The sequence below is a fragment of the Schistocerca cancellata genome, chromosome 5 (assembly GCF_023864275.1).
Source record: "Schistocerca cancellata isolate TAMUIC-IGC-003103 chromosome 5, iqSchCanc2.1, whole genome shotgun sequence".
NCBI lineage: Eukaryota > Metazoa > Arthropoda > Insecta > Orthoptera > Acrididae > Schistocerca > Schistocerca cancellata.
In genome coordinates, this window is record NC_064630.1 from 701,017,735 (window position 1) to 701,041,887 (window position 24,153).

General features: G+C 38.8%; 1 protein-coding gene across 3 annotated transcripts in view; it reads right to left on the bottom strand.

Moving 5' to 3' along the window:
- Positions 1 to 4,408: 4,408 nt before the first annotated feature.
- Positions 4,409 to 24,153, bottom strand: part of LOC126187331 (C-1-tetrahydrofolate synthase, cytoplasmic) — a 167,606-nt gene continuing 147,861 nt past the window's right edge. For all 3 annotated transcript variants that reach the window (XM_049928352.1, XM_049928354.1, XM_049928353.1), the window contains exons 19-20: positions 6,691 to 6,843; positions 4,409 to 5,339 (exon numbers count right to left, since the gene is read on the bottom strand). In XM_049928352.1, the coding sequence (XP_049784309.1) occupies positions 5,250 to 5,339; positions 6,691 to 6,843 (243 nt within the window). In that variant the 3' untranslated portion in view covers positions 4,409 to 5,249. The remainder of the gene's footprint in view (positions 5,340 to 6,690; positions 6,844 to 24,153) is intronic.

The window sequence follows — 24,153 nt, forward strand, 5'->3', positions numbered from 1 at the left end:
GAGAAAAAAGATAGATAGTACCAGAAGTGCCCTCTGCCACACACTGAAAGGTGGCTTTGAAGCTCAGGTGCAGATGTAGACTGTGGTGAAAATTTATAACTACAGATTTTGGCACACTAAAGACCAGCTCATAACATGCAGTGAACTAGCTTTTTACACAGGTGGGTGGTCATACTCACATTGAATCTGCTTGGCAGACTAATGAGCATGGTTGGTACACCAGAGAGCCTGAGTGTTTTTAGACACTGTCCCATCCTTGCTTAGGCAAATGCTGGGCTAGTCCCAAGTTCTGCCTCAGAAGGTGCAGTACACAAATGGTAAAAAATATGATGAGACGCAGAACAAAGGTTATACAATCCAGAGTCAGGTCACGCACATGCTTCCCTCTCTTAGGTAACTGACAACAGTGGCAGCAAGATGAGTATAGTGGGCCACTTACCAGACGGGATTAATGCTAAGAAGAATAGGAAGATTTGACACATAAAAGATTAAGCCAGGAGTTATGATACATTCTAACCATTAAGATTATGTATTGTCCACTCGGATGTACAGGGTGTCCCAGGAGGAATGGTAAGTATTCATTGACAGGAGAGGAATGATCATTCAGAGCAAAACAGTCAAGTAAACATGGACTGTAGAATGCATACTGTAAAAGTTATGAGCACTTGTTCATCTTTGCTACTATGAAACACATCTCTACTACTGGAGAATAGTATCAATTTTGGAGCCCTTGCTTACTAGACTTTTTTGCTTTGAATAATTGTTCCTGTCACATTCCTGAATATTGACCATTCATCATGGGACAGATCCCTTAATCGGGCAGGTAGGTTAGAAAATTTAAAAAGGGAAATGGATAGGTTAAAGTTCGATATAGTGGGAATTAGTGAAGTTCGGTGGCAGGAGGAACAAGACTTTTGGTCAGGTGATTACAGGGTTATAAATACAAAATCAAATAGGGGTAATGCAGGAGTAGGTTTAATAATGAATAAAAAAATAGGAGTGCGGGTTAGCTACTACAAACAGCATAGTGAACGCATTATTGTGGCCAAGATAGACACAAAGCCCATGCCTACTACAGTAGTACAAGTTTATATGCCAACTACCTCTGCAGATGATGAAGAAATAGATGAAATGTATGACGAGATAAAAGAAATTATTCAGGTAGTGAAGGGAGACGAAAATTTAATAGTTATGGGTGACTGGAATTCGTCAGTAGGAAAAGGGAGAGAAGGAAACATAGTAGGTGAATATGGATTGGGGGCAAGGAATGAAAGAGAAAGCCGCCTTGTAGAATTTTGCACAGAGCATAACTTAATCATAGCCAACACTTGGTTCAAGAATCATAAAAGAAGGTTGTATACCTGGAAGAATCCTGGAGATACTAAAAGGTATCAGATAGATTATATAATGGTAAGACAGAGATTTAGGAACCAGGTTTTAAATTGTAAGACATTTCCTGGGGCAGATGTGGATTCTGACCACAATCTATTGGTTATGAACTGCAGATTGAAACTGAAGAAACTGCAAAAAGGTGGGAATTTAAGGAGATGGGACCTGGATAAACTAAAAGAACCAGAGGTTGTAGAGAGTTTCAGGGAGAGCATAAGGGAACAATTGACAGGAATGGGGGAAAGAAATACAGTAGAAGAAGAATGGGTAGCTCTGAGGGATGAAGTAGTGAAGGCAGCAGAGGATCAAGTAGGTAAAAAGACGAGGGCTAATAGAAATCCTTGGGTAACAGAAGAAATATTGAATTTAATCGATGAAAGGAGAAAATATAAAAATGCAATAAATGAAGCAGGCAAAAAGGAATACAAACGTCTCAAAAATGATATCGACAGGAAGTGCAAAATGGCTAAGCAGGGATGGCTAGAGGACAAATGTAAGGATGTAGAGGCTTGTCTCACTAGGGGTAAGATAGATACTGCCTACAGGAAAATTAAAGAGACCTTTGGAGAGAAGAGAACCACTTGTATGAATATCAAGAGCTCAGATGGCAACCCAGTTCTAAGCAAAGAAGGGAAGGCAGAAAGGTGGAAGGAGTATATTGAGGGTTTGTACAAGGGCGATGTACTTGAGGACAATATTATGGAAATGGAAGAGGATGTAGATGAAGACGAAATGGGAGATAAGATACTGCGTGAAGAGTTTGACAGAGCACTGAAAGACCTGAGTCGAAACAAGGCCCCGGGAGTAGACAACATTCCATTTGAACTACTGATGGCCTCGGGAGAGCCAGTCATGACAAAACTCTACCATCTGGTGAGCACGATGTATGAGACAGGCGAAATACCCTCAGACTTCAAAAAGAATATAATAATTCCAATCCCAAAGAAAGCAGGTGTTGACAGATGTGAAAATTACCGAACTATCAGTTTAATAAGTCACAGCTGCAAAATACTAACGCAAATTCTTTACAGACGAATGGAAAAACTGGTAGAAGCCGACCTCGGGGAAGATCAGTTTGGATTCCGTAGAAATGTTGGAACACGTGAGGCAATACTGACCTTACGACTTATCTTAGAAGAAAGATTAAGAAAAGGCAAACCTACGTTTCTAGCATTTGTAGACTTAGAGAAAGCTTTTGACAATGTTAACTGGAATACTCTCTTTCAAATTCTGAAGATGGCAGGGGTAAAATACAGGGAGCGAAAGGCTATTTACAGTTTGTACAGAAACCAGATGGCAGTGATAAGAGTCGAGGGGCATGAAAGGGAAGCAGTGGTTGGGAAAGGAGTAAGACAGGGTTGTAGCCTCTCCCCGATGTTATTCAATCTGTATATTGAGCAAGCAGTAAAGGAAACAAAAGAAAAATTCGGAGTAGGTATTAAAATTCATGGAGAAGAAATAAAAACTTGAGGTTCGCCGATGACATTGTAATTCTGTCAGAGACAGCAAAGGACTTGGAAGAGCAGTTGAACGGAATGGACAGTGTCTTGAAAGGAGGATATAAGATGAACATCAACAAAAGTAAAACGAGGATAATGGAATGTAGTCAAATTAAGTCGGGTGATGCTGAGGGAATTAGATTAGGAAATGAGACACTTAAAGTAGTAAAGGAGTTTTGCTATTTAGGGAGTAAAATAACCGATGATGGTCGAAGTAGAGAGGATATAAAATGTAGACTGGCAATGGCAAGGAAAGCGTTTCTCAAGAAGAGGAATTTGTTAACATCGAGTATAGATTTAAGTGTCAGGAAGTCGTTTCTGAAAGTATTTGTATGGAGTGTAGCCATGTATGGAAGTGAAACATGGACGATAACTAGTTCGGACAAGAAGAGAATAGCAGCTTTCGAAATGTGGTGCTACAGAAGAATGCTGAAGATAAGGTGGGTAGATCATGTAACTAATGAGGTGGTATTGAATAGGATTGGGGAGAAGAGAAGTTTGTGGCACAACTTGACTAGAAGAAGGGATCGGTTGGTAGGACATGTTTTGAGGCATCAAGGGATCACAAATTTAGCATTGGAGGGCAGTGTGGAGGGTAAAAATCGTAGAGGGAGACCAAGAGATGAATACACTAAGCAGATTCAGAAGGATGTAGGTTGCAGTAGATACTGGGAGATGAAGAAGCTTGCACAGGATAGAGTAGCATGGAGAGCTGCATCAAACCAGTCTCAGGACTGAAGACCACAACAACAACAACATCATGGGACAACTTGTGTATATACATGATGCTGTCTAAACTATGGTCTGCCCTTGCTGCAGCTACTGGAAAGCTGCTGTTATCAAATACTGTGAACATGGAAGCCTTATCTACAGTATGCAAAGCAATCAGCTATAAATGTACTGTCCATCATAATTGGGGCTGTGTACAGTAGACTGTCCTTTTTACAAATGAGTCTCATTACCCTTCGTCATGTAGCCAACATTCATGAAAGGTGCATGACTTCAGCCAAATTAATCTCTGTGTGTGATGCATTATATCTTAGGGTGTATGACAGAACTCCATGCCTTTTCATGTGGAACTGTGACTGTGCAACTCTACAATGATAAATGCTCCTAAAGCCTTCACCACAGACCAAAAGGTAATGCACAATTTCTTCTTACATGATAAAATGCTCACCCATACACGTCTTGTGTCATAACTACTTTTAACAGCAAAAAATTCACTGTGTGAAGTGGCCAGCTCAGTTTCCTGATCTGAATTCCATTTTGTGTGTGTGTGTGTGTGTGTGTGTGTGTGTGTGTGTGTGTGTGTAATTTTTCTGCCTCTCCTTATGGAAACTATTTTCGTCCCCATGTTTCACTTTGTGTTTCCACTGTACACCAACTTAGGTTTGAACCAACACACTGAAAACTGGAACCACTCTGCGTGTGCACACACACACACACACACACACACACACACACACACACACACACACACACACACACACATCTTCCAATCACAAAGAAAAAGAAATCACTTCATAGCAGTAGCTGTAATGGTTAGCAAATTTTGTTTTTACAGTATGTTATATGCAGATAATACTTTTTCTTTGATATCCAAACTTCTTTAATCCCACATTGTACTATTTCATAATACAGACAACTCTGGCTAAAAATAGGTAACATAAAATCAGTCTATAGTTAAGTTTCAGTACTCTTCCTTCAGTTTGCCAGGAATATTAAAAAACAATATTTATTTTCTGTTTTGTCGTGCACCATAAATTCTAACAACATTAAAGCAAATATTTTTGTAACTTAATTATAGCTTGTATTACAAAATCATAACAACATTGAGCACTCAGATGTAACAGTTACAGAAATGTGAGCATGGAAAGTAAAATTAATAACCTCAGTCCTGTTTCATTTATTTGAAGTCTCCCACACTTACTATGCACTAGTACACGCAGGTAGATGCTTACACTTTGTTACAGATACATCAAAACAGTTAAATTATCATTCACAGGGTACTTAGGTGGCTGCCATAAGAACTGAAAGATATTTAATGTTATTGGTTTAAACGAAGAAAAACTTTAAAATATGTTTCAGTGATTTTTATCATTAATGAGCAATTGTATAACATTCCTATATTTTATAAAAATGACTCTCAAGAGATAATAAATGCACTGGTTAAGAACAACAGCTGCACTGACATCACAAAATTCATATGGCACATTTCATTCACCACTTATAAAAGTTTAATAGTTCACTTTTACAGCATTATTGTCTTAAAAATTTATAATAATTATGTAACATTAGTTTTAGATGTCACTAAAAATAAATGCAATACAATGTTTTAATGTTTCAGTTTGACACCTCCATTTAAAACAGTCCTTGAATTTCTCCTGTCTCAGTGTTTAGGTCCATATCATATATGTTTGGTCTCGTTCCCAATCCTGGCATTTTTGATATCTGCAAAGAAGCAGTAACACAGATTTCATTAGCTGCAACAGAATGATTCCATCTGAGATTTTATAATCTGATGAAACAATGTTGGAAGCAAGCTATCTCTCGTGATACTGTGCGTCAAATGTCCTTTCAACCTACGAAACAAGTGCCATTATTGGGTACAGAGGAGGACTATAGGTTGAATAGAGATGGTTTGACAGGTGATGCGGTAGTAAGTATTGTCACAAAAAAGGCCCATGTCCTTGCCCAACATTCCTCTTTTCCAATTCTGAAATGCCTGTGTCTGTTTAAGTGCCTTGCAATACCTTTTGGCATTGGTTGTGGTCCCAGGAGCTAAGAAGTCTATCAACAATAGACCCTTTTCATCTCACAATAATGTGTATACATAGCCAGGAGAACATGTTTGTTTAAAGTTTCATAACTTGGACAAAGAGGAACGCCACCACTCATGTGATTGGAGTTTCATTTCAAGTGTGAATGGGAACACCCAACTTTCACCACCAATAACAACTGAATCTAAAATGTGTTCCTTTACATCTGTGTAGTGTCAAAGGCATTTTTGTGAGAAGAGTCAATACATTGCTGTTGGTTATGAGCATTTGAGAGACCCATCTTGCGCACACCCTCTGATATGCTAACTTTTTGGTCAAAGTCCTATGACTCACTCCCATGTCTTTCTTTGTTGTTAATTTCAGTATGACCAGCTGTAAACTTCCTATACCACTAGTCAGGGTTGTTGACAATAGTGCATAAATTTTAATACATTTCTTTGAGTTTTTGGTGAATTTTCATAGGCTCAATGCCTTTGAAATTATACAATCATAAAAAAAGTGGCTGCACTAGCTTAATAGCTAGAGGTAGTGCCAAATGGGACCTCTGTTACATGAATAATTTACCTCCCATCCCAGCACTTTGTAGACATTATTTTTGGAACTGTCCTTGTATTTAGATCAAAGAAAGGGTGATAGCTAGGTAAAAGCAATACCTGTATCAAAATAACAAAGTTATTAACAGCAAACCCTGTTAAGGATGGAAGACAGCAATGCTGTCAGTTCACTGTCACTTACATGCTCACTATAGCTATGGCAGCAACAGCCATGTGATTCCAGTCTGAATACATTCACAATGAGGTTTCTAATCCACAAGTCACAGTTAACAAATAATTTTAATATTTGCTTTTGTTTTCTATCTGGCTTCACAATGAGGTATCTGAAAGCTTACTCTTCTACAATAGTTGATTGAAACAACAGTCACCACACAATAGCGGTTAAAAGATATTCCAGCAGTTAAAAGAATATGTGAATTTTAAAAGCACAATTCTAGACATGGTAAGTAATTTCTAAGTAGTTCTTACCTCTCCAACAACAGGGACAACAAATCCTGCTCCAGCTGATGCAAATACATCTGTTACAGGAAGAACAAAGCCAGTAGGTGCACCTTTGACAGTTGGATCTCCAGTCAAAGACAACGATGTTTTGGCCATGCACAATGGCAGTTTATCGTAGCCCTGAAAATTTTTAAATATAATAAACATGTAGTGTTTTTTTTTTCAGGAAGTTTTGCTGAAAGGCTCATATATTGACAACAATATATATAATAACTTCAGAGAGACCTTGTTCTCAGATCCTGAATAAGAGAGTAGAGTAACTACCTTATTCTTTATATTATAACTCAACTCATTTTTTCCACACAATCACTCAACATTCTTCATTCTATAATTTTTAGCTATTTTCTCTCTCTTCATAATTTCACTCATGATCTTCAATTGATGAAATAGTTATTTCTAAAATATTGTAAATAAATCTGTCAGTTTTTCATAAATTGTATTGATGTTTCATTTTTCAACCAGTGCACTGAATCATCCCATTTGCAAAACATCAAGGCCACTCATAGAACAAATGGAATAGTACAGTCATTCTTCACTGAGTAAAACACGTACAGAATAAACTAAAATGCAAGTCTTAAATAAAACAATTTATTCCTGATATGTGGCTGGGTGCTCATGTTGATATGTAGACCAGCACTCTGGCCACTGTTACAAGTGGCTGAACTGTTGCTATACACAACATGATGACACATTCATATACCCAGAAAAGTTTTATTGAAGATGACGACAACTATGGATGCCTACACTCTTCCATGGAAAGCAACTACTTGCCTTTAAATGTAACACTTAAAACAAAAATTCTCATCACAATCATGTGTCTTCAAATTCCTTTTACAGAAATACAGTTCTTTAGAGATAGTCGATGACAATCTGTTTGAAATCCGTGATTGCATGGGTACCCACCACAGTGTTTAAGTCAATACCACAGACATTTACCAAACCTAATGGACATGCTGCAGATATGCCAAAACCTTTCACAACCTACTGTCTGACATTGCCCTTGTAGACTAGTGGCACAATGATGCACAAGAACTCGTTGGCACTTTCATGAAATGTGTATTGCAGATTGCATACAGCCTGCCCGTATTGGACACATCACACCATAGTGCAGTGTTCCATTTGCAAAATAATTTTATTTTTATATCTTGTTGCCTATGAGTTTTATAGGTGTTGTACATAGGGATGTAACAATCTTCCACTATACCTGAAAGCCAGTGGCAGCTTAAGATAATACATTCTGGGTTTTTACAAATTTTTAGATCCAGATAAATTTGTGAGTGTGAAATTAATAGCATCTGCTGTGTAACAGTTATGCTTATTGATAAGTTTATACAACTATTGACACTGCCAATAATAATAATAATAATAATATGCAAAACTTTTCTGACAAAGAAAGAACTGTTTTGTGGAATTTTGTTGTTTTGTACATAATTAAGTACAATTTAGGGCAAGAATGAAATAATATTTAAGCTTTTGCTACTCCCCATTTCATATTTTTATGTAAGGGGAGTTTTTGTGCATTTTTATCTTTTTGGACAAATGTATAAGATCTTTAACATATGTATTAATCCACGAATTAACTTCCGGAACATTCTTATATTGCACCTACACAACAACTTATGCTTGTTATATACTTTTTCCTAAATGTTCACTTGTAAGCACGGTTATTTGATTTCATTGCTTTCTGAGTCAATGGATCTGGTCTGGGAGGCTTTAGTTCCTTTGCGACTAACTTATTCGGGTAATTCTTCTTTCTGTTAGCACAAACAGATCCAACAGATTTCATGCTGACACAGCAAACGAAAGCAGATTCCAGCACAGTAAACAACCAACTCCAAACTGTTAGTTGTGGAAATGATTAAATTCGGGTAATAATGTCTACCAGCATGGTCACTTGAGTACAATACAAATGAGGCACTGTGAACCATAAGGACCCAAAGTACACCATCATTGGTTCCATATTTTAAGTGAATATCAGACAAAACAGTAAGATAGCTTGTTGTGAATATTTACATACACTGAAGTACCAAAGAAACTGAGTGTAGATTTTCCCGTATGACCTTTTCATAAGTGTGCTGTGAATTATCAGGAATCTGGCAAAACATCAAATCTCTGACATCACTGTGGCAAAAAGAAATAATAAATAAATAAATTTAAAAAAACTGCAAGAAAAGGACAAATGACAACTGAAGAGAATCGTTCAATGTGACAGAAATGCAACTCTTCCATAAATTGCTGCAGATTTCAATGCTGGGCCATCAACAAGTGTCAGCATGTGAAGCATTCAACAAAACATAATCAATATGGGCTTTCAGAGCCAAAGGCCCACTTGTGTACCATTGATGACTGCATGACACAAAGCTTCATGCAATGCCTGGGCCCGTCAACACCGACATTGGACTGTTGATGACTGGAAACATGTTGCCTGGTCGGACAAGTCTCATTTCAAATTGTATCGAGTGGATAGACATGTACGGGTAGGGAGACAACCTCATGAATCCAATGGACCCTGCATGTCAGCAGCAGACTGTTCAAGCTGGTGGAGGCTCTGTAATGGTGCGGGCACTTGCAGATACAACTCTGACAGGTCAAACGTACATAAGCCTTGTAGCTGATCACCTGCATCCATTCATGTTCATTGTGCATTCCGACAGGTTTGGGCAATTCCAGCAGGACAATGTTACACACCACACATCCAGCTGGGTTTAAACGCTTCCCCTGGCCACCAAACTCCCCGGACATGAACATTTTGAGCATATCTGGTATGCCTTGCAATGTGCTGTTCGGAAGAGATCTCCACCCACTTATACTCCTACGGATTTATGGACATCCCTGCAGGATTCATGGTGTCAATTCCCTCCTACACTACTTCAGACATAGTCGAGTCCATGCCACATCATGTTGCGGCACTTGTGCATCCTCCCAATGGCCCTACACAATAGTAGGCAGGTGTACCAGTTTTTTGGATCTTCAGTGTGGAGCTAGATCACAGATAAACCTGACTCGCCATAAGACCAACAGATTTCAGAATCAGGAATAAATGCTACAATCCCAGAATCAATGCCTCGAATGGATTACTGTATGGTAAAATTCAATACTTAATATACTACAACTCATTCAGAAAGCCACAAAATAGGTTTTTCTGTCAGTATAACTGTAATGTAGATGGATATCTGATCTAATTTTACTATATAGTGAGTGAATTGGTGTATCTGAGTAATGTGCTGTCGTCTAGTGGTATTTATACCATGCGAATGGGGATAAAAGTCTGCTGCAAAGTGCTAACACCTGGTGGCATGGAGGTAAACTTGAAGTTGAGTAGTAAGGGCTAGCTGTGCATGCCATGAACGTTGCACGTTGTTTATCAAATCCGTACGTATTTGTCCCATAAGGCAATTGCATCACACCAGTTGCACATGTGCAAAAGCTCCTTAAAATGTGCACAACTGAAAGTGTGCTCACAACCCTGCTGCCAAGTTCCATGAAGTCTAGAGAAGTAGCAATGTAGCATCGCACATTGATTTAGTGCTGTGTATTTGAGATTACCACATTTACACTACATGTAACAGCAGTCAAAGGAAAATAACCAAAAAATCTGCAATGTATCAGAAGTTAGATTGTTCACACGCTCTTACGCTCTTGTGCTCTTGCACAGCAGCTGCCACTGCTCTTCTACAACAGCTGATTGAAATGAAAGCTTGCTGTTAAATAATGTGTATATAGTGTATGGCAAATATTTTATTTCTGACAATGGTAACACTGGCTGTCTTCCACTTGCAACAGATTAATAGAATATTTGGTTGGTTTATAAAGAAGATATTCACATTCTGAACCCATGTATGCCATTTATTCATGAGACATACAAAGCAGTATGATCTGTTCTCAAATCAGAGTTAGGTGTTAGAGTTGGTAATAATGAAATATCTAGGTTTAAAGTAGATGATAGCTTTATTGTAAACCCAGCTCAAATGTCAGAGTTTTTAAATGAATTCTTCATAAATGTAACAAAGTCAGATGTTAATGTAGCAGAGCATCGCACTAAAGTAAATCTCTTGGGACTCTATCAAGAAGCTGAGTATCTTACAGATTTTAAATAATTCACAATAATGGATGTGGAAAATGTTATATTATCATCAAAAAATAAAAAATAAAAACTCTGCTAGGTACAATGGGATACCTACTAAAGTGATTAAAACAGTGTGCGACATAACGGTACCTCCCCTAAATAAAATATTCAACCAATCTTTTGAACAGAGTTGCTTTCCTGATGTTTTGAAGTGTGCTAAAGTCAGACGTCCATTCAAGAAAGGATCGAGGGAAGACTTGGGAAACTATCGCCCTATTTCTATTCTTCCAGTCCTGTCATTTATGGTAAAAAATGATACATTTATAAGTAACCAGTTTGGATTTCAACCATGAAAAAACACTCTGGATCTAGTGAATAACTTTACTGAAAAGATATGCAAATCATTTGATCAGAGGAGTAAAGTTATAGGTATCTTCTGTGATCTCACAAAAGCATTTGACTCCGCGAGCCTTGACTTGCTTATCTACAAATTAAACAAATGTGGGATTAAGGACAATACTGTAAATTGATTCACATTGTACTTACACAACAGATAACCAAGGGTAACTATCACCTCAGATGCAGTGATTTATTATTCTAAATGGAGCACAGTATCACAAGGTGTACCTCAAGGCTCCATTTTGGGGCCAATCCTGTTCCTATTCTATGTAAATGACTTACCCCATCAGTTCTGTTTGCTGATGATACTTCTGTTTTGATTGAAGATGATGCTACAGAAAAAAATCCAAGCTCCATCGTAAGTGGACTGGATACCTTATAAAACTAGTTCCAGTTAAATCGGTTGAAACTGAACGTTGCAAAAACCCATATGGTACATTTCAAAACTAAACATTCAAAATGTATGAAACTTAAAATACAACATAACAATCAACTTATAAAAGAAGTTGACATGGTCAAATTCCTGGGACTAAATGTGTACAAACACACATATTGACTTCCTATCAAATAAACTATGCAGTTTTGCATTTGCAATGCAATGCAATGAATTTCACCAATTTGAGTACACAAAAAATTGCTTATCATAGTTATTTTGAATTTGTTATTTGATATGGGATAATTTTTTTGGGGAAGTTCAAGTGAAAGTAATGTATCTCAAATACTGAAACTGCAAAAGAAATTTGTCAGATACATGTGTACTGCACAGCGAACAGAGTCTTGTCACCCATTATTTCAGAAACTACAAATCCAACCTGTTCCCTCAATATACATTTATGAAAGTATAATCTTCCTACACAGCAGACAAATATTATTTGAGGAGAATCATTTTAACCACATATATAATAAGAGAAATAAAATTAATTTTATGCTAGCCACACACCAGTTGGAATTATGTGCATGGACTCCACAGTACATAGGGATGACAATATACAACAAATTAATGGGTCAAAACACATTTAATATGAACCCAGAAATTTTAAAAATGAGGTTAAAGCAGATTCTGTGGGAGAAATACTACTATTCAATAGAAGAATTCGCAGAGGATGAAATGATAATTTGGGTAAGGAGTAATTAAGTGTTAGATTTCATTGGATGTAAATATAACAAAATTTTATAATTATTATTGTGCTGTTTGTTAACATCAGCTGTTCTTTGTTTATGGTGAAATATTGCCATTATTCTGACATGTCTCCTGTACCTGAATCAAGTGATTTAGATTATGTACATTACGAGACAAATAAACTAAAATTCACAAATTCAGCAGAAAGCTAAAAAAACACCACACACACGGCATTTAAAAGATTTAGAGTGAGTGCTGTCAGTCTGTAAATGGGGTTTTCAAAGAGAGACTTTTTCAAAGCCAGTTTGCACAGTAAAATACTCATATACAAATGAGTTAGCTATCCAGCTAACTGTTAATCTTGGAGCCCTGTGTCATGGCCTGAGTAAACTGCCTCCATTCCCCTTCCCAACCTTTCTCAATAACTGTTTCCTCTCTGAAGAAAAAATATGTACTCTACTGTTTGGAAAAAGTGAAACACCAAGACCAAGATTTGTGATGACTAAGAAATTTATTCCATCAGTTAGGAACATGACACTACATAAATGATTAGCATTACAAACCTGTATACGCACTGTGACAGTGGAAGTTCAATATCAACAAATGTTGCAATCATAATTGTTAGATCTTGTGGCATGGAATCAAAGAGCCCCGGAATATGCTGCTGGAAAATACTCTGCCGCCCGGTTTGTAGATGCATCCACGAAGTATCAACTGTGGTGCAGCGATTGCAGCTGAATGAATAAGTTGCCGGCCAACCATGTCCTAAACATGTTTGATGGGCAACATGTCAGGCAAACAGGCAGGCCAGGGAAACAGTGGTACCCATCATTCTTCAAAGAAGGCTAGCACATTCCTCACCACATGCAGCAGGGTATTGTCGTGCTGAAATATGGCACATGGAACAGCCTGCAGGAGGAGCAGTGCCTCAGGCTGTAAAACCTCCCTGATGTTCAGATTGCCTCAAGACATAGGAGGCCAGATTGCATGTTACAGGCAATGGTGCCCCAAACCATCACACTTGATATTTGTTCGCTATGCCACTCAACAATATAGTCTGCCCGATTGTGTTCACCATGACGGCGTCCAATGCACATGCAACTATCACTGTAGGGCAAGTTGAAGTGGGACTTATCCAAAAACACTACATTTTGCCACTCACTACCCCAGTGTCAGCATTCAGATGCTCATTGCAGTCTGTGGTTTTTGTAGTTTCTGGTCAATGGAAGCCGACGCATCATGCATGCCACCAGTTTAGCCCACAGAAGATGGCATCAATCTATCAACACAGTCATGTCCACACTCGTTGCAATGCTCCAGTGTCATACCAACACTGTGAACAAAGCTGTTTGTCTGTTATGGCCAAGCAGACAAGATGGTGGTCATCTCAGTGTTCTGGGCACATTGTGTCATCCAGTCACTGCTGTGTATGGCCCTCTTCTCTCCATGGGTTCCACATATGCCTCACTGTTCAAGCAGCGTGCCCTGTATAAGCTGCAATATTATGGAATGACAGACCCACCACAAGAGACCAATCATTCTGCCCCATTCGAACACAATCACATGCCTGTGTTCCGCCCTGTCATGTCAGCAAGGCATAGTGCCACTTGGCTGCACATTTCCACTTCATATGACAGCTCTGCACTGACTGAGCATTTCATAACAGTGACCTTTCTGGCCACATAAAAGAGGGTGCTGTTGGGCCTATGTGCATGCTACATCTCTGCCATCTGAATCACTCATTATGGTTCCACTGTTATATATGTTGTCTTATTGCAGCATGTTGTAGACCACTGCTATTGAGTGTTTTACTTTTTACAAAGAGTAGCGTAGTTCTTAAAGCTCAGAACATTAAAGTCTCTTGAGGCAGAGACTGCAACCAGCAACAAATGCTTTTAAAAAGCTATGAGTACTATAGTTCAATCTTTTATCTTGGCGGTTCGCGCATGCCCGCCCAGATGCGGGAGATTGCTGCGTTGCCAGTTGCACGCACCAAGAGAAGCAGCGCCATAGTATAGTTCGCAAACTTACGTTTAGGGGGGAGCGCGCAGTTTATGAAGTAAAGCCACCACGGCCGCATTAACCCTTTCGCTGCTACAAAGACATGCTCCCCGCATTCCGTGCTGTGCGTGATTTTGTCATCACTGCACTGCTCGCCTGTGCAGACACATGGTGTTTCGACTGCTTTGACACACTTCATCATTCGATTTCACGAAAACTATTTGGCCCAAAAATTTTATTTTTACACATCTTCTTGACTGATACCTTCCCCCCATAAATGACTTAATTTTGTTTCGATGTTCAACGCAGTTATTGGGCAGCATTAGATGTAGTAAACCATTGCATGAAATTTTGAAGAGTTTGCAGAGGTAAAAGTCCATAGTGTATACTTTCTGTATGGTCTATTTTAGTTGCCACTAGAAATTTCAAAAAATTACATTCAAACGAATAAAATTCATGAAGTAAGACACTTCGATATTGTTTTTAAATAAAGAAAATATTAAGCACCGAACAAGGTTTGAACTCAGAATCTTTCACTTAGCAACCATACGCTTCAACCATTAGGCTAACACAGCTCGTCATTCAATAGATCTCCCAGAAGACTTTAAAATATCACGCAAAATACCGACAAACACTGTTGGTATGACTACGAATCACTCATGTTTCGTCGAAGTACAATAGGAAATAAACAATTACCGCTGTTCTTTATTCCGAAAAAGCAGTTAGTGGGAATGATACAAACACCTTTCCTTGCTATCGCCTGAATTAGAAGGCTTATTGCTTATTTGGTTTAATTAATTAATAGAATATGAAGCAATTGGTATAAAGAATGCTTTTTCCAAACTTTCTATAAAAGAAAGTCTGCTATCAAGACATTGCTTTTGTTCAGTTACGTTATTTATGACTGAACGTTTCTAAAACTGAAGACACTCGTCCGTGCTCTGCACTGCAGTCGAGCTCTGGCAACGTCGTTCTCTGTTCATTGGCTGACTATGTTTTGTGACGTCAGATGCACAAAATGAACCTAAACTCGGCCGCCATCTTAAATGATGTGCACTTTAGTCTTATAGCTAGGAATGCAGCCCATTAAGGTAAGTATTAGTCATCCTTCCTGTAACTTAAACAAAAATGTATGCTAAGAAATGCTACATCTATTTATGCAGTGGTCTCTCGTTTTTGTGACATTTCCATGCAGATCACAACACAGTGTGTAATTTGTACATTAATAGTTTTGAAATTATATATAATACAAATAGAACTTAAAAATAAACAAAAATAATCAATTTTTGAAAATATAATGTAATTGTATAGATAAAAAATTACTCAACAAGTGGGCACAGGAGAACATGCAAATAAAGGTACTGAAATTTGCATGCTTTTGGAGCCAGTGGCCCTTTCTTATAGTCCATAAGTTGAAGGGAAAGGAAGAGGGGTGAAAGAAAAAGAACTGGTGAGGTTTAGGAAATGGGGAGAGATTGGAACAGTTATTCTGATCCCTGGGTCAGGGGAGACTTGTGATACGAGATGAGATGAAAAGACAGACTTAGGAACTCCATGGGATGAGATTTGAAAACCTAAGAGCTTAAGGATAGAATTTAGGATCATAAGAAACACATGATTACTGACAAAACATCACACAAGAGTTAATAAGAGGGGAAAGTTAAGTGTATTCGGAAAGTTAAGTGCACTATACATGGTAGACAGGTGAAGAGGACAAGAATAGAAAGGTCAGAAAATAAAAGATATCGAGAACTAAAGGGGGTTGAGAAACGAAATAGTTACTAAAAAGAATTGCTGAGACCGAAGAAAGTAATGTAAATTTATGCTAGGTGGGGTGGCGAGCACCAAGGACATGTAGTGCCAGTTCCCATCTGGATAGTTACGAGAAACTAATTCAGGGGGGAGAATTCAGATGACAAGTGTGGCAAAATAGGCACTGATGTCATGGCTGTACTACTGTAGAACATGCTCTGCAACAGAATACTGTGTGATGCCCGTATACACTTTTGGTCTTTGCCCATTCAACCTAATCGATAACTTGGTGGTACCCACCAAGTTACAAAGTTAGGACCAATCGGCACAGAGAATGTGTACACACAAAATATCTTGTTGCAGAGTATGCTTCACAACAAGGTGTTTGTGACCTCAGTGCCTGTTTCACCACACATGCCAACAGAATTCTCCCTGCTGACATCGGTTTCTCAGAACTCCACAGGTGGGAACTGGCGTTACATGTCCTTGGTTGTTGCCACCCACCTGGCCTAAACTTATGTTAATTTCCTTGTTCTTAGCATTTATTTCCAGAAGCTATTCCTTTCATTTGCTCCCTTTCACTTTTCTATATCTTATTTTCTTATCTGTCTATTTTTCCTCACCTGCCCTCCTCCTCACTCCACCTGTCTACCATGTATCATGCACTTAGCTTTCCCCTCTTATTAACTCTTGTGTGACATTTTGTCAATAAGCTGTGTCTTACTTACCACCTCATTGTCATCCTTTAAGTTCTCAGATTTTCAAATATCATTCGATGCAGTCCCCAACAATCAGTCTTTCCTTCTCATCCCGTCCAGTAAGTCTCCCCTGACCTAGGGTTCTGAACGACTTTCCCTATTTCCTAAACCTCTCCAGTTATTTTCTGTCATCGTTCTTCCTTTCCCTTCAGCCCTTCCTCCAAAATAAGATGCCACTGGCTCCAAAAGCTTGCACATTTTCATAACTTTTATGTCTGTTTTCTCCTGCCACTGCTTTGTGAGTAAATTTTCTCTATCTAATTCTGCTACACTATTTGATCAAAAGTATCCGGACACCCCCCCAAAACATACATTTTTCATATTAGGTGCATTGTGTTGCCATCTCCTGCCAGGTATTCCAAATCAGCAACCTCAGTAGTTATTAGACATTGTGAGAGAGCAGAATGGGGTGCTCCACAGAACTCACAGACTTCAATTGTGGTCAGGTGATTGGGTGTCATTTGGTCATATGTCTGTACGTGAGATTTCCACAATCCTAAACATCCCTAGGTCCACTGTTTCTGATGTGATAGAGAGGTGTAAATGTGAAGGGATATGTGCAGCACAAAAGCATACAGGCCGACATCGTCCATTGACTGACGGAGACCGCTGGCATTGAAGAGGGTCATAATGTGTAATAGGCAGATATCTATCCAGACCATTAAACAGGAATTCCAAACTGCATCAGGATCCACTGAAAGTACTGTAACAGTTAGGCAGGAGGTGGGAAAACTTTGATTTCATGGTTGAGCAGCTGCTTAGAAGCCACACATCAAGCCGGTAAATGCCAAACGACACCTCGCTTGGTGTAAGGATCGTAAACATTGGATGATTGAACAATGGAAAAACATTGTGTGGAGTGATGAGTCATGGTACACAATGTGGCCATCTGATGGCAGGGCGTAGGTATGGCAAATGCCAGTGTGTGTAGTGCCAACAATAAAATTTGGAGGCAGTGGTGTTATGGTGTGGTCGTGTTTTTCGTGGAGGGGGTTTCACCCCTTGTTGTTTTGCATGGCACTATCACAGCACAGACCTACACTGATGTTTTAATCACCTTGTTGCTTCCAGCTGTTGAAGAACAATTCGAGGATGGCGATTGCATCTTTCAACACGATCAATCACCTGTTCATAATGCACGGGCTGTGGCAGAGTGGTTACACAACAATAACACCCCTGTAATGGGCTGGCCTGCACAGAGTTCTGACCTGAATCCTATAGAACACCTTTGGGATGGTTTGGAATGCTGACTTTGTGCCAGGCCTCACCAACTGACATCGATACCTCTCCTCAGTGCAGCACTCCGTGAAGAATGGGCTGCGATTCCCCAAGAAACCTTCCCTGCATCTGATTGAAAATATGTCTGCAAGAGTGGAAGCTGTCACCAAAAGTCATTTTCAGCCAAGTGCCCGGATACTTTTGATCACGTAGTGTATATTTTCAAAAATTGGTCTGCTTTACCTAGAACTGAGCATAGGTGATTGTTCCAATCCTACATTCCTACAAACTGTTACACCCATGTATTTGTAGTAGTTGCATGATTCCAGCAATGACTCCTTGATAATGTAGTCATGAAAGACTGTGTAATTTATTTATTTATTTATTTATTGTGCACAATTTTACATTTCTGAATGTTTAAATTGAGTTGGTAGCCTTTGCGACACTTTGAAATGTTATCAAGATGACACTGAATATTTGTGCAGCTTTTATGACATATCTTCAGGGCTTGGATTTACCTGAGTTTTTTGTTCTCAGTTTATGATAGTTTATTTGTGAGAACTTTCTGTAAATATATGAGAGTCTTGTGATAACAGTTGTCAGAAGTGTCTACAAACAGTAGCGTGAGTGTGCCCGTGAGAGCTGAGAGATCATTCTCCGCAAGGTTTTTCTGTCCTGGTTCCATATGTGAAGGGAGAGGTTGCAATGGAAGTGTGTCGGGCTGCAGCTGCACTTTTAATAGCAAGAAAACATAAACAACCATATTCATGTTGGATAAGAGAGTGGCTCAGGCAATGGGACAATTTTTTTGAGCATGCAGGAATCTCACTGTAGAGCTTGTGATAAAAAATCCACAAAAATTTTGAAATTCATGAGAACAACAGTTACAGCAGTGGAGATGGAAGAAATACCTTTTGTAATTGTAACCAAAATAGTCAATTTACACACTATAATGCATAAATCCATTAGTGTTAGAGACAGACTGTTGTGACGCAAATATTTATAGCATCAGCTACATTTATTCTCTTTAATATTTGGCAAAGAAACAATTATGATGAAATAACATTATGCCAAATTCATCTTGATATCTATAGATGTTCAAAAATCAAATAGGGTGAACATTTGATAAATGAAACATTCCTGGATATACATTTATTTGAACCTTTTTTATTTGAACTGACTTAAGGAACCACTCATGAATTCCTAAGGTCTGTTCTTCAACAGCCAGTATAATAATATAATCAATAAATACCATGTCATGAAAAATTATTGCTTCAAGTTATTTTCAAACATAACTTCCCTTTTTTCTCTATGTTAATTAATCTCTGTTATAAAACTGTAAAACTACTTTGCCTTATTTCTTGAATTGTGGGTATTCCAGTAAATTTCTTCTGTAGAGATTAAAAATTGTAGCCATTTCAGCCAATAAACTTTGCTTCTGATCTCAGTTCTTGTAGTCCAGTAACTGAACATTGCAAGATGCTGGCCTTTCTTTGTACAAACTAATGAACAAACTAATTAAATGCACAGCTTCATCCCTGAGTCCAATTCCTGACAGCTTTCTTCATTGCTTTTTTTCCCAACACATTGCTGACATTCACTCATAGTGCATATCCATCGTGACAGTACACTCAACTGTCACAATAATGCTAGTACACATTCATAAAGTGGCTTATTTTAGTGTTGATGTGGTGCAGTGTGTAGCGTGATAGTCTTTAATTCATATTTCCATATTAACATGGGATTGAGTCTCTTCAGTGATTTTTTTAAATTTTCATTTGTTAATAATAAGGTCATGATGTTTTTACATGTTATTTTCTGTGTAGTATTGTTTAAGTACAGATTATTCATTTAGGAGGTAAAATGAGCAATTTCATCACTCAGAAATTTGCAACAGCCATATATTATGGCTCAAAACAAGCAGTTTTGCAGGTAATTCAATTCGATGTATGCATGAGTATGGCAAAATATATTATTAACATGTGGTAGTGTACAAACTGTGAAATATGGTAAAAATCTGGGATGCAATAAGGCCACTCAGCACTCTACGAATACTCTTAGCTCTCCCAACAAAGACAGTACGGTTTTTCTTCTCTGACAACTTTGGTGAGCAGCTCTCGAGAGATGGAGGTTGCCATGTACAGGAGAGGTCTAAACCACAGAGCATGACTATGTGAAGCAAGGTGTCCATGCAAAAGATTTCACTCTCAGAGAGCTTTTGTGAGTAATATGTGTTGCATAAACTGCACCATGAGTCAGCTGACCAGCAGTGTCAGAGAGTGGGGCAAGGTTTCTGATAGTCCTGCTCTCTCATGTAGGTGGCAACCTCAGTCTTTTGTGAGCTGCTCATAAAAGCTCTCAGACAAGGAAAACTATATCGACATTATTGGAAGAGCTGAAAGTCCTTTGAGAGTACTGAGCAGCCATATTGCATCCCTAAATTGTGCCACATTTCAAAGTATTACACGTTGGTAATATACTTTACCACACTCGTGTATTCATTAAATAAAAGTACCCCTGAAACTGCTTGTCTTCAGCTATAATATGTGGCTGTAGCATGCTTCTGAGTGCAGAAATCACCCGTTTTACCTTTTAAATTAACATCACAAGCAGTTAGCCTATTTCAAAAGTTCTAGACTGCACGTCACTCGGCCAACAGCGGCCTACTGCAGACCGACACTTAAGAGACACCAAATACAAATTGACATCGAGAGACAGGCCCTGTCATATGGCAGTCACAGCATATACGCTGAAATTGAATGTAAACAATACGTCTTTTGTAGTGGGCGTCGCTCTACTGCAGTGTCACACATGACGAATAAATAGGAAAACAGTAGAACGTCTGTGTAGTGCCATGTTTTTACCTACAGTGTCACTTGGCTGAATGTGTATAAGGCTCTGTGGCATCACTCAGACACAGCCAAATTGTCACACTAGCTGTGTATCTCTAACAAAGTTGACATATATCCTCACCTCGGTGGTGGTTAAAACTTATAAAAACATCGTAGACGTATTACATACGATCAACAAACGCAAATTAAAAAACAAAAATCACTGATGATACTCAGTTCCACGTTAATATGAACATGTGAATGTTCATATGTGCTACGCACTGCACCATATCATCAGATCACAGTATCAATGTATACTGGTTTTGTCAGTACAGTTGAGGCTGCTATGAGTGAATGTCAGTGATGTGTCACAAAAAATATAATGAAGAAAGTCGCCAGGAAGTGGACTCAGGATGAAGTTGTGTATTTAATTAGCTTATAAGAGGAAAGACCAGCATTATAGAATGTACAGTTACTGGACGACAGTAACTGAGACAAGAAGCAAAGTTTGTTGGCTGAAATTTCTACAGTTTTTTAACGCCCCCAAAGAAGAAATTTACCAGAATATCCACAATTCACAGAATCATGGCAATTGGTTTTACAGCACGGATTAATTAACATAGAGAAATAAATGAAGTTGAACAGCACCGGTAATCATCGTGGAACTCACAAAACTGTCATTTAACTTCAAGCAATACAACTGTATGTACAATTTTATGAGACATGGTATTTATTGATTATATTATTATATCAAGTGTTGAAGAACAGACCTTCAGGAATATACATGTGGTTCCCTAATCCATACAAGGAAAGACATTCAAATAATTTTGTGTCCAGAAATGTTTCATTTATTAGATATTTGCCATATTTGGCTTTTGAATGTCTAGTATCAAGGTGAAATTGGTGTAATGGCATTGCAACATAATGGTTACTTTACAAAATATTAAAGTGAATAAACATAGCTGAAATTACAATGAAATGAACACCCTTAGCTGCTTACAGGCATTGACATACGTCAACGGAGGCAGATGAAAATGTGTGCCCCGACCAGGACTCGAACCCGGGATCTCCTGCTTACAATACAGACACTCTAGCCATCGGAGCCACTGAGGACACAGAGGATAGCGCGACTGCAGGGATTTATCTCTGGCACGCCTCCCACAAAACCCACATAGCATGGTCACCGATGGTATCTGTTCTTTCGGATGGTATCTGTTCTTAGTATAAACATAGCTGATGCTACAAATATTAATGTCACAGGCAGTCTGTTTTTAACACTAATGGATTCATGAATAACAGTATCTAGATTGCAATTTTGGATCCTATTACAGAGTATTTGTTCCTTCCCACCACCTAAGCCACACTCTTATCCATCAAGAACATGGTCGTTTACACTTTTTCTTTGCCATCAAAAGTGCAGCTGCAGCCCGACACACTTCCATTACAGACTCTTCCTTCATGTACAGAACTATGACAGGGAAATCTCATGGAGAGTGATCTATCAGCTCTCACAGTCACTCCCACCCTGCTATGTGTAAACACTTCCAATATCTGCACTCACAAGACCCTCAGACACTCACGGAAAGTATTTTCAAGGAATTATAAGACAGTAACTATCAGCTAAAATTTACCCCTGGTGTAAACAATTCTTTGAGTACTGTTCAAGAGTACCAAACTGTCGGAGAGCAAGAAACTCTCACGTGTATCCCAGCCCTGATATCTTGACTCATTCTCGGATCCTACGGATGAGCTGACTTTGGTCGCTGTTCACATGATACATATTACTCACAAAAGTTCTTTGAGAGTGAAATACTCTCACATGTACATTTGGCCTTAGAGATAATTCCACCATCTGTGAAAAGTCTGACATTACTATTAATCCACTTAATGTTGCATGTGGATTAATACTACATTAATAGTAACCTCAGACTTTTCACAGATGCAACATCAAGTGTATTACAGAAATCAAGGAAGATATGGATGAGCTACAGATTATATTGGAGGACCTAAGAAACAAAACTGAAAAATATTTCCTCCCTTTTCATGCAGTTTCTTCCCTACTCTCTTCACATAGTCTACTAAAGATACATTCCACCTACTATTCTTTGTATAAGATGAAACTAGTGACTGTTAATATAATAAATGAGAGGAAAAATAGATTTTCCCACTACTTCAAAGTCTTTTGGGCAAATGAGTAATAGCTATACACTGATCTGCTCTGTCAAAGCCAGTTTTGTTCTTACTGTAGTCAATGTTGTGGCATCAGTCTAAGGCAGACCACATCACCCAAACATCGGCATAAGTTTGCAGCTGGGTACTGCTATAATGCTAGTATATCATTCTGCAACACAGCTGTCTACTGTATCAGTATAGACTAAATTGCTACAAGTTCAAGCCTAAAACAATGTTTCACAGCTAGGTATGAGAGAGGTGTGAGCTCCTGTCACACCCATGTATAAAGGGCTTTCAAAAAGAAACAAGCTGGAGGCATAATTACAGAAACCAGTACCTGTATATTAAAAGTATTGACCCTGGCTCTTGAGACACCGGTCCCACTGTGACACAAGGTGGTGAATGGCTGTTTCAAAAATTCCCGGGGCTGCGATGTTAACCAGTTCCTCACGTACAGCTGGACGTCGTCATCCAAGGTGAGCTGTTTGCCCCCTCAGAGACTTTTTAAGGGGACCAAAAATGGCTAAATCACAGGGAGATAGGTCTGGACTGTATGGAGGGCGAACGAGAATCTCCCATTTGAATTTCTGCAGGAGTGCCGTGACTGTGTTGGCATTATGAGGCTTTGCATTGTTGTGGGGCAGAATGAGCCCATCGGTGATACTGCCTGGTCATTTTGATTTGAAGGGTGGTCAAGGTTAGCGAGTAATGCTGGGCTTTCACTGTTGTCTCATGCTGCAGGAAGTGAATCAGAAGGGGGCCATCTTGATCAAAGAAGAACATCAGCATAGGAGCAAATACTTCACCTTGGATGACAACATCCAGCTGTATGTGCGGAACTGATTAACATCGCAGCCCCGTGAATCTTATGAAACAGCCATTCACCACCTTGTGTGACAGTGGGACAAGTTTCTCAACAGCCAGAGTCAATACTTCTAACATACAGGTACTGGTTTCTGTAATTTTGCCTCCAGCTCGTTTCTTTTTGAATGCCCCTTATATAAATACTCCCAGCGAAGATGGTAGCAGCAGTTCCTTTGCACATTGCATTTTCCCAGAGTAGTCTCCACGCCAGTCATCGGTTGTGGGTGCAACGAAGCAGCTACAGCTTCA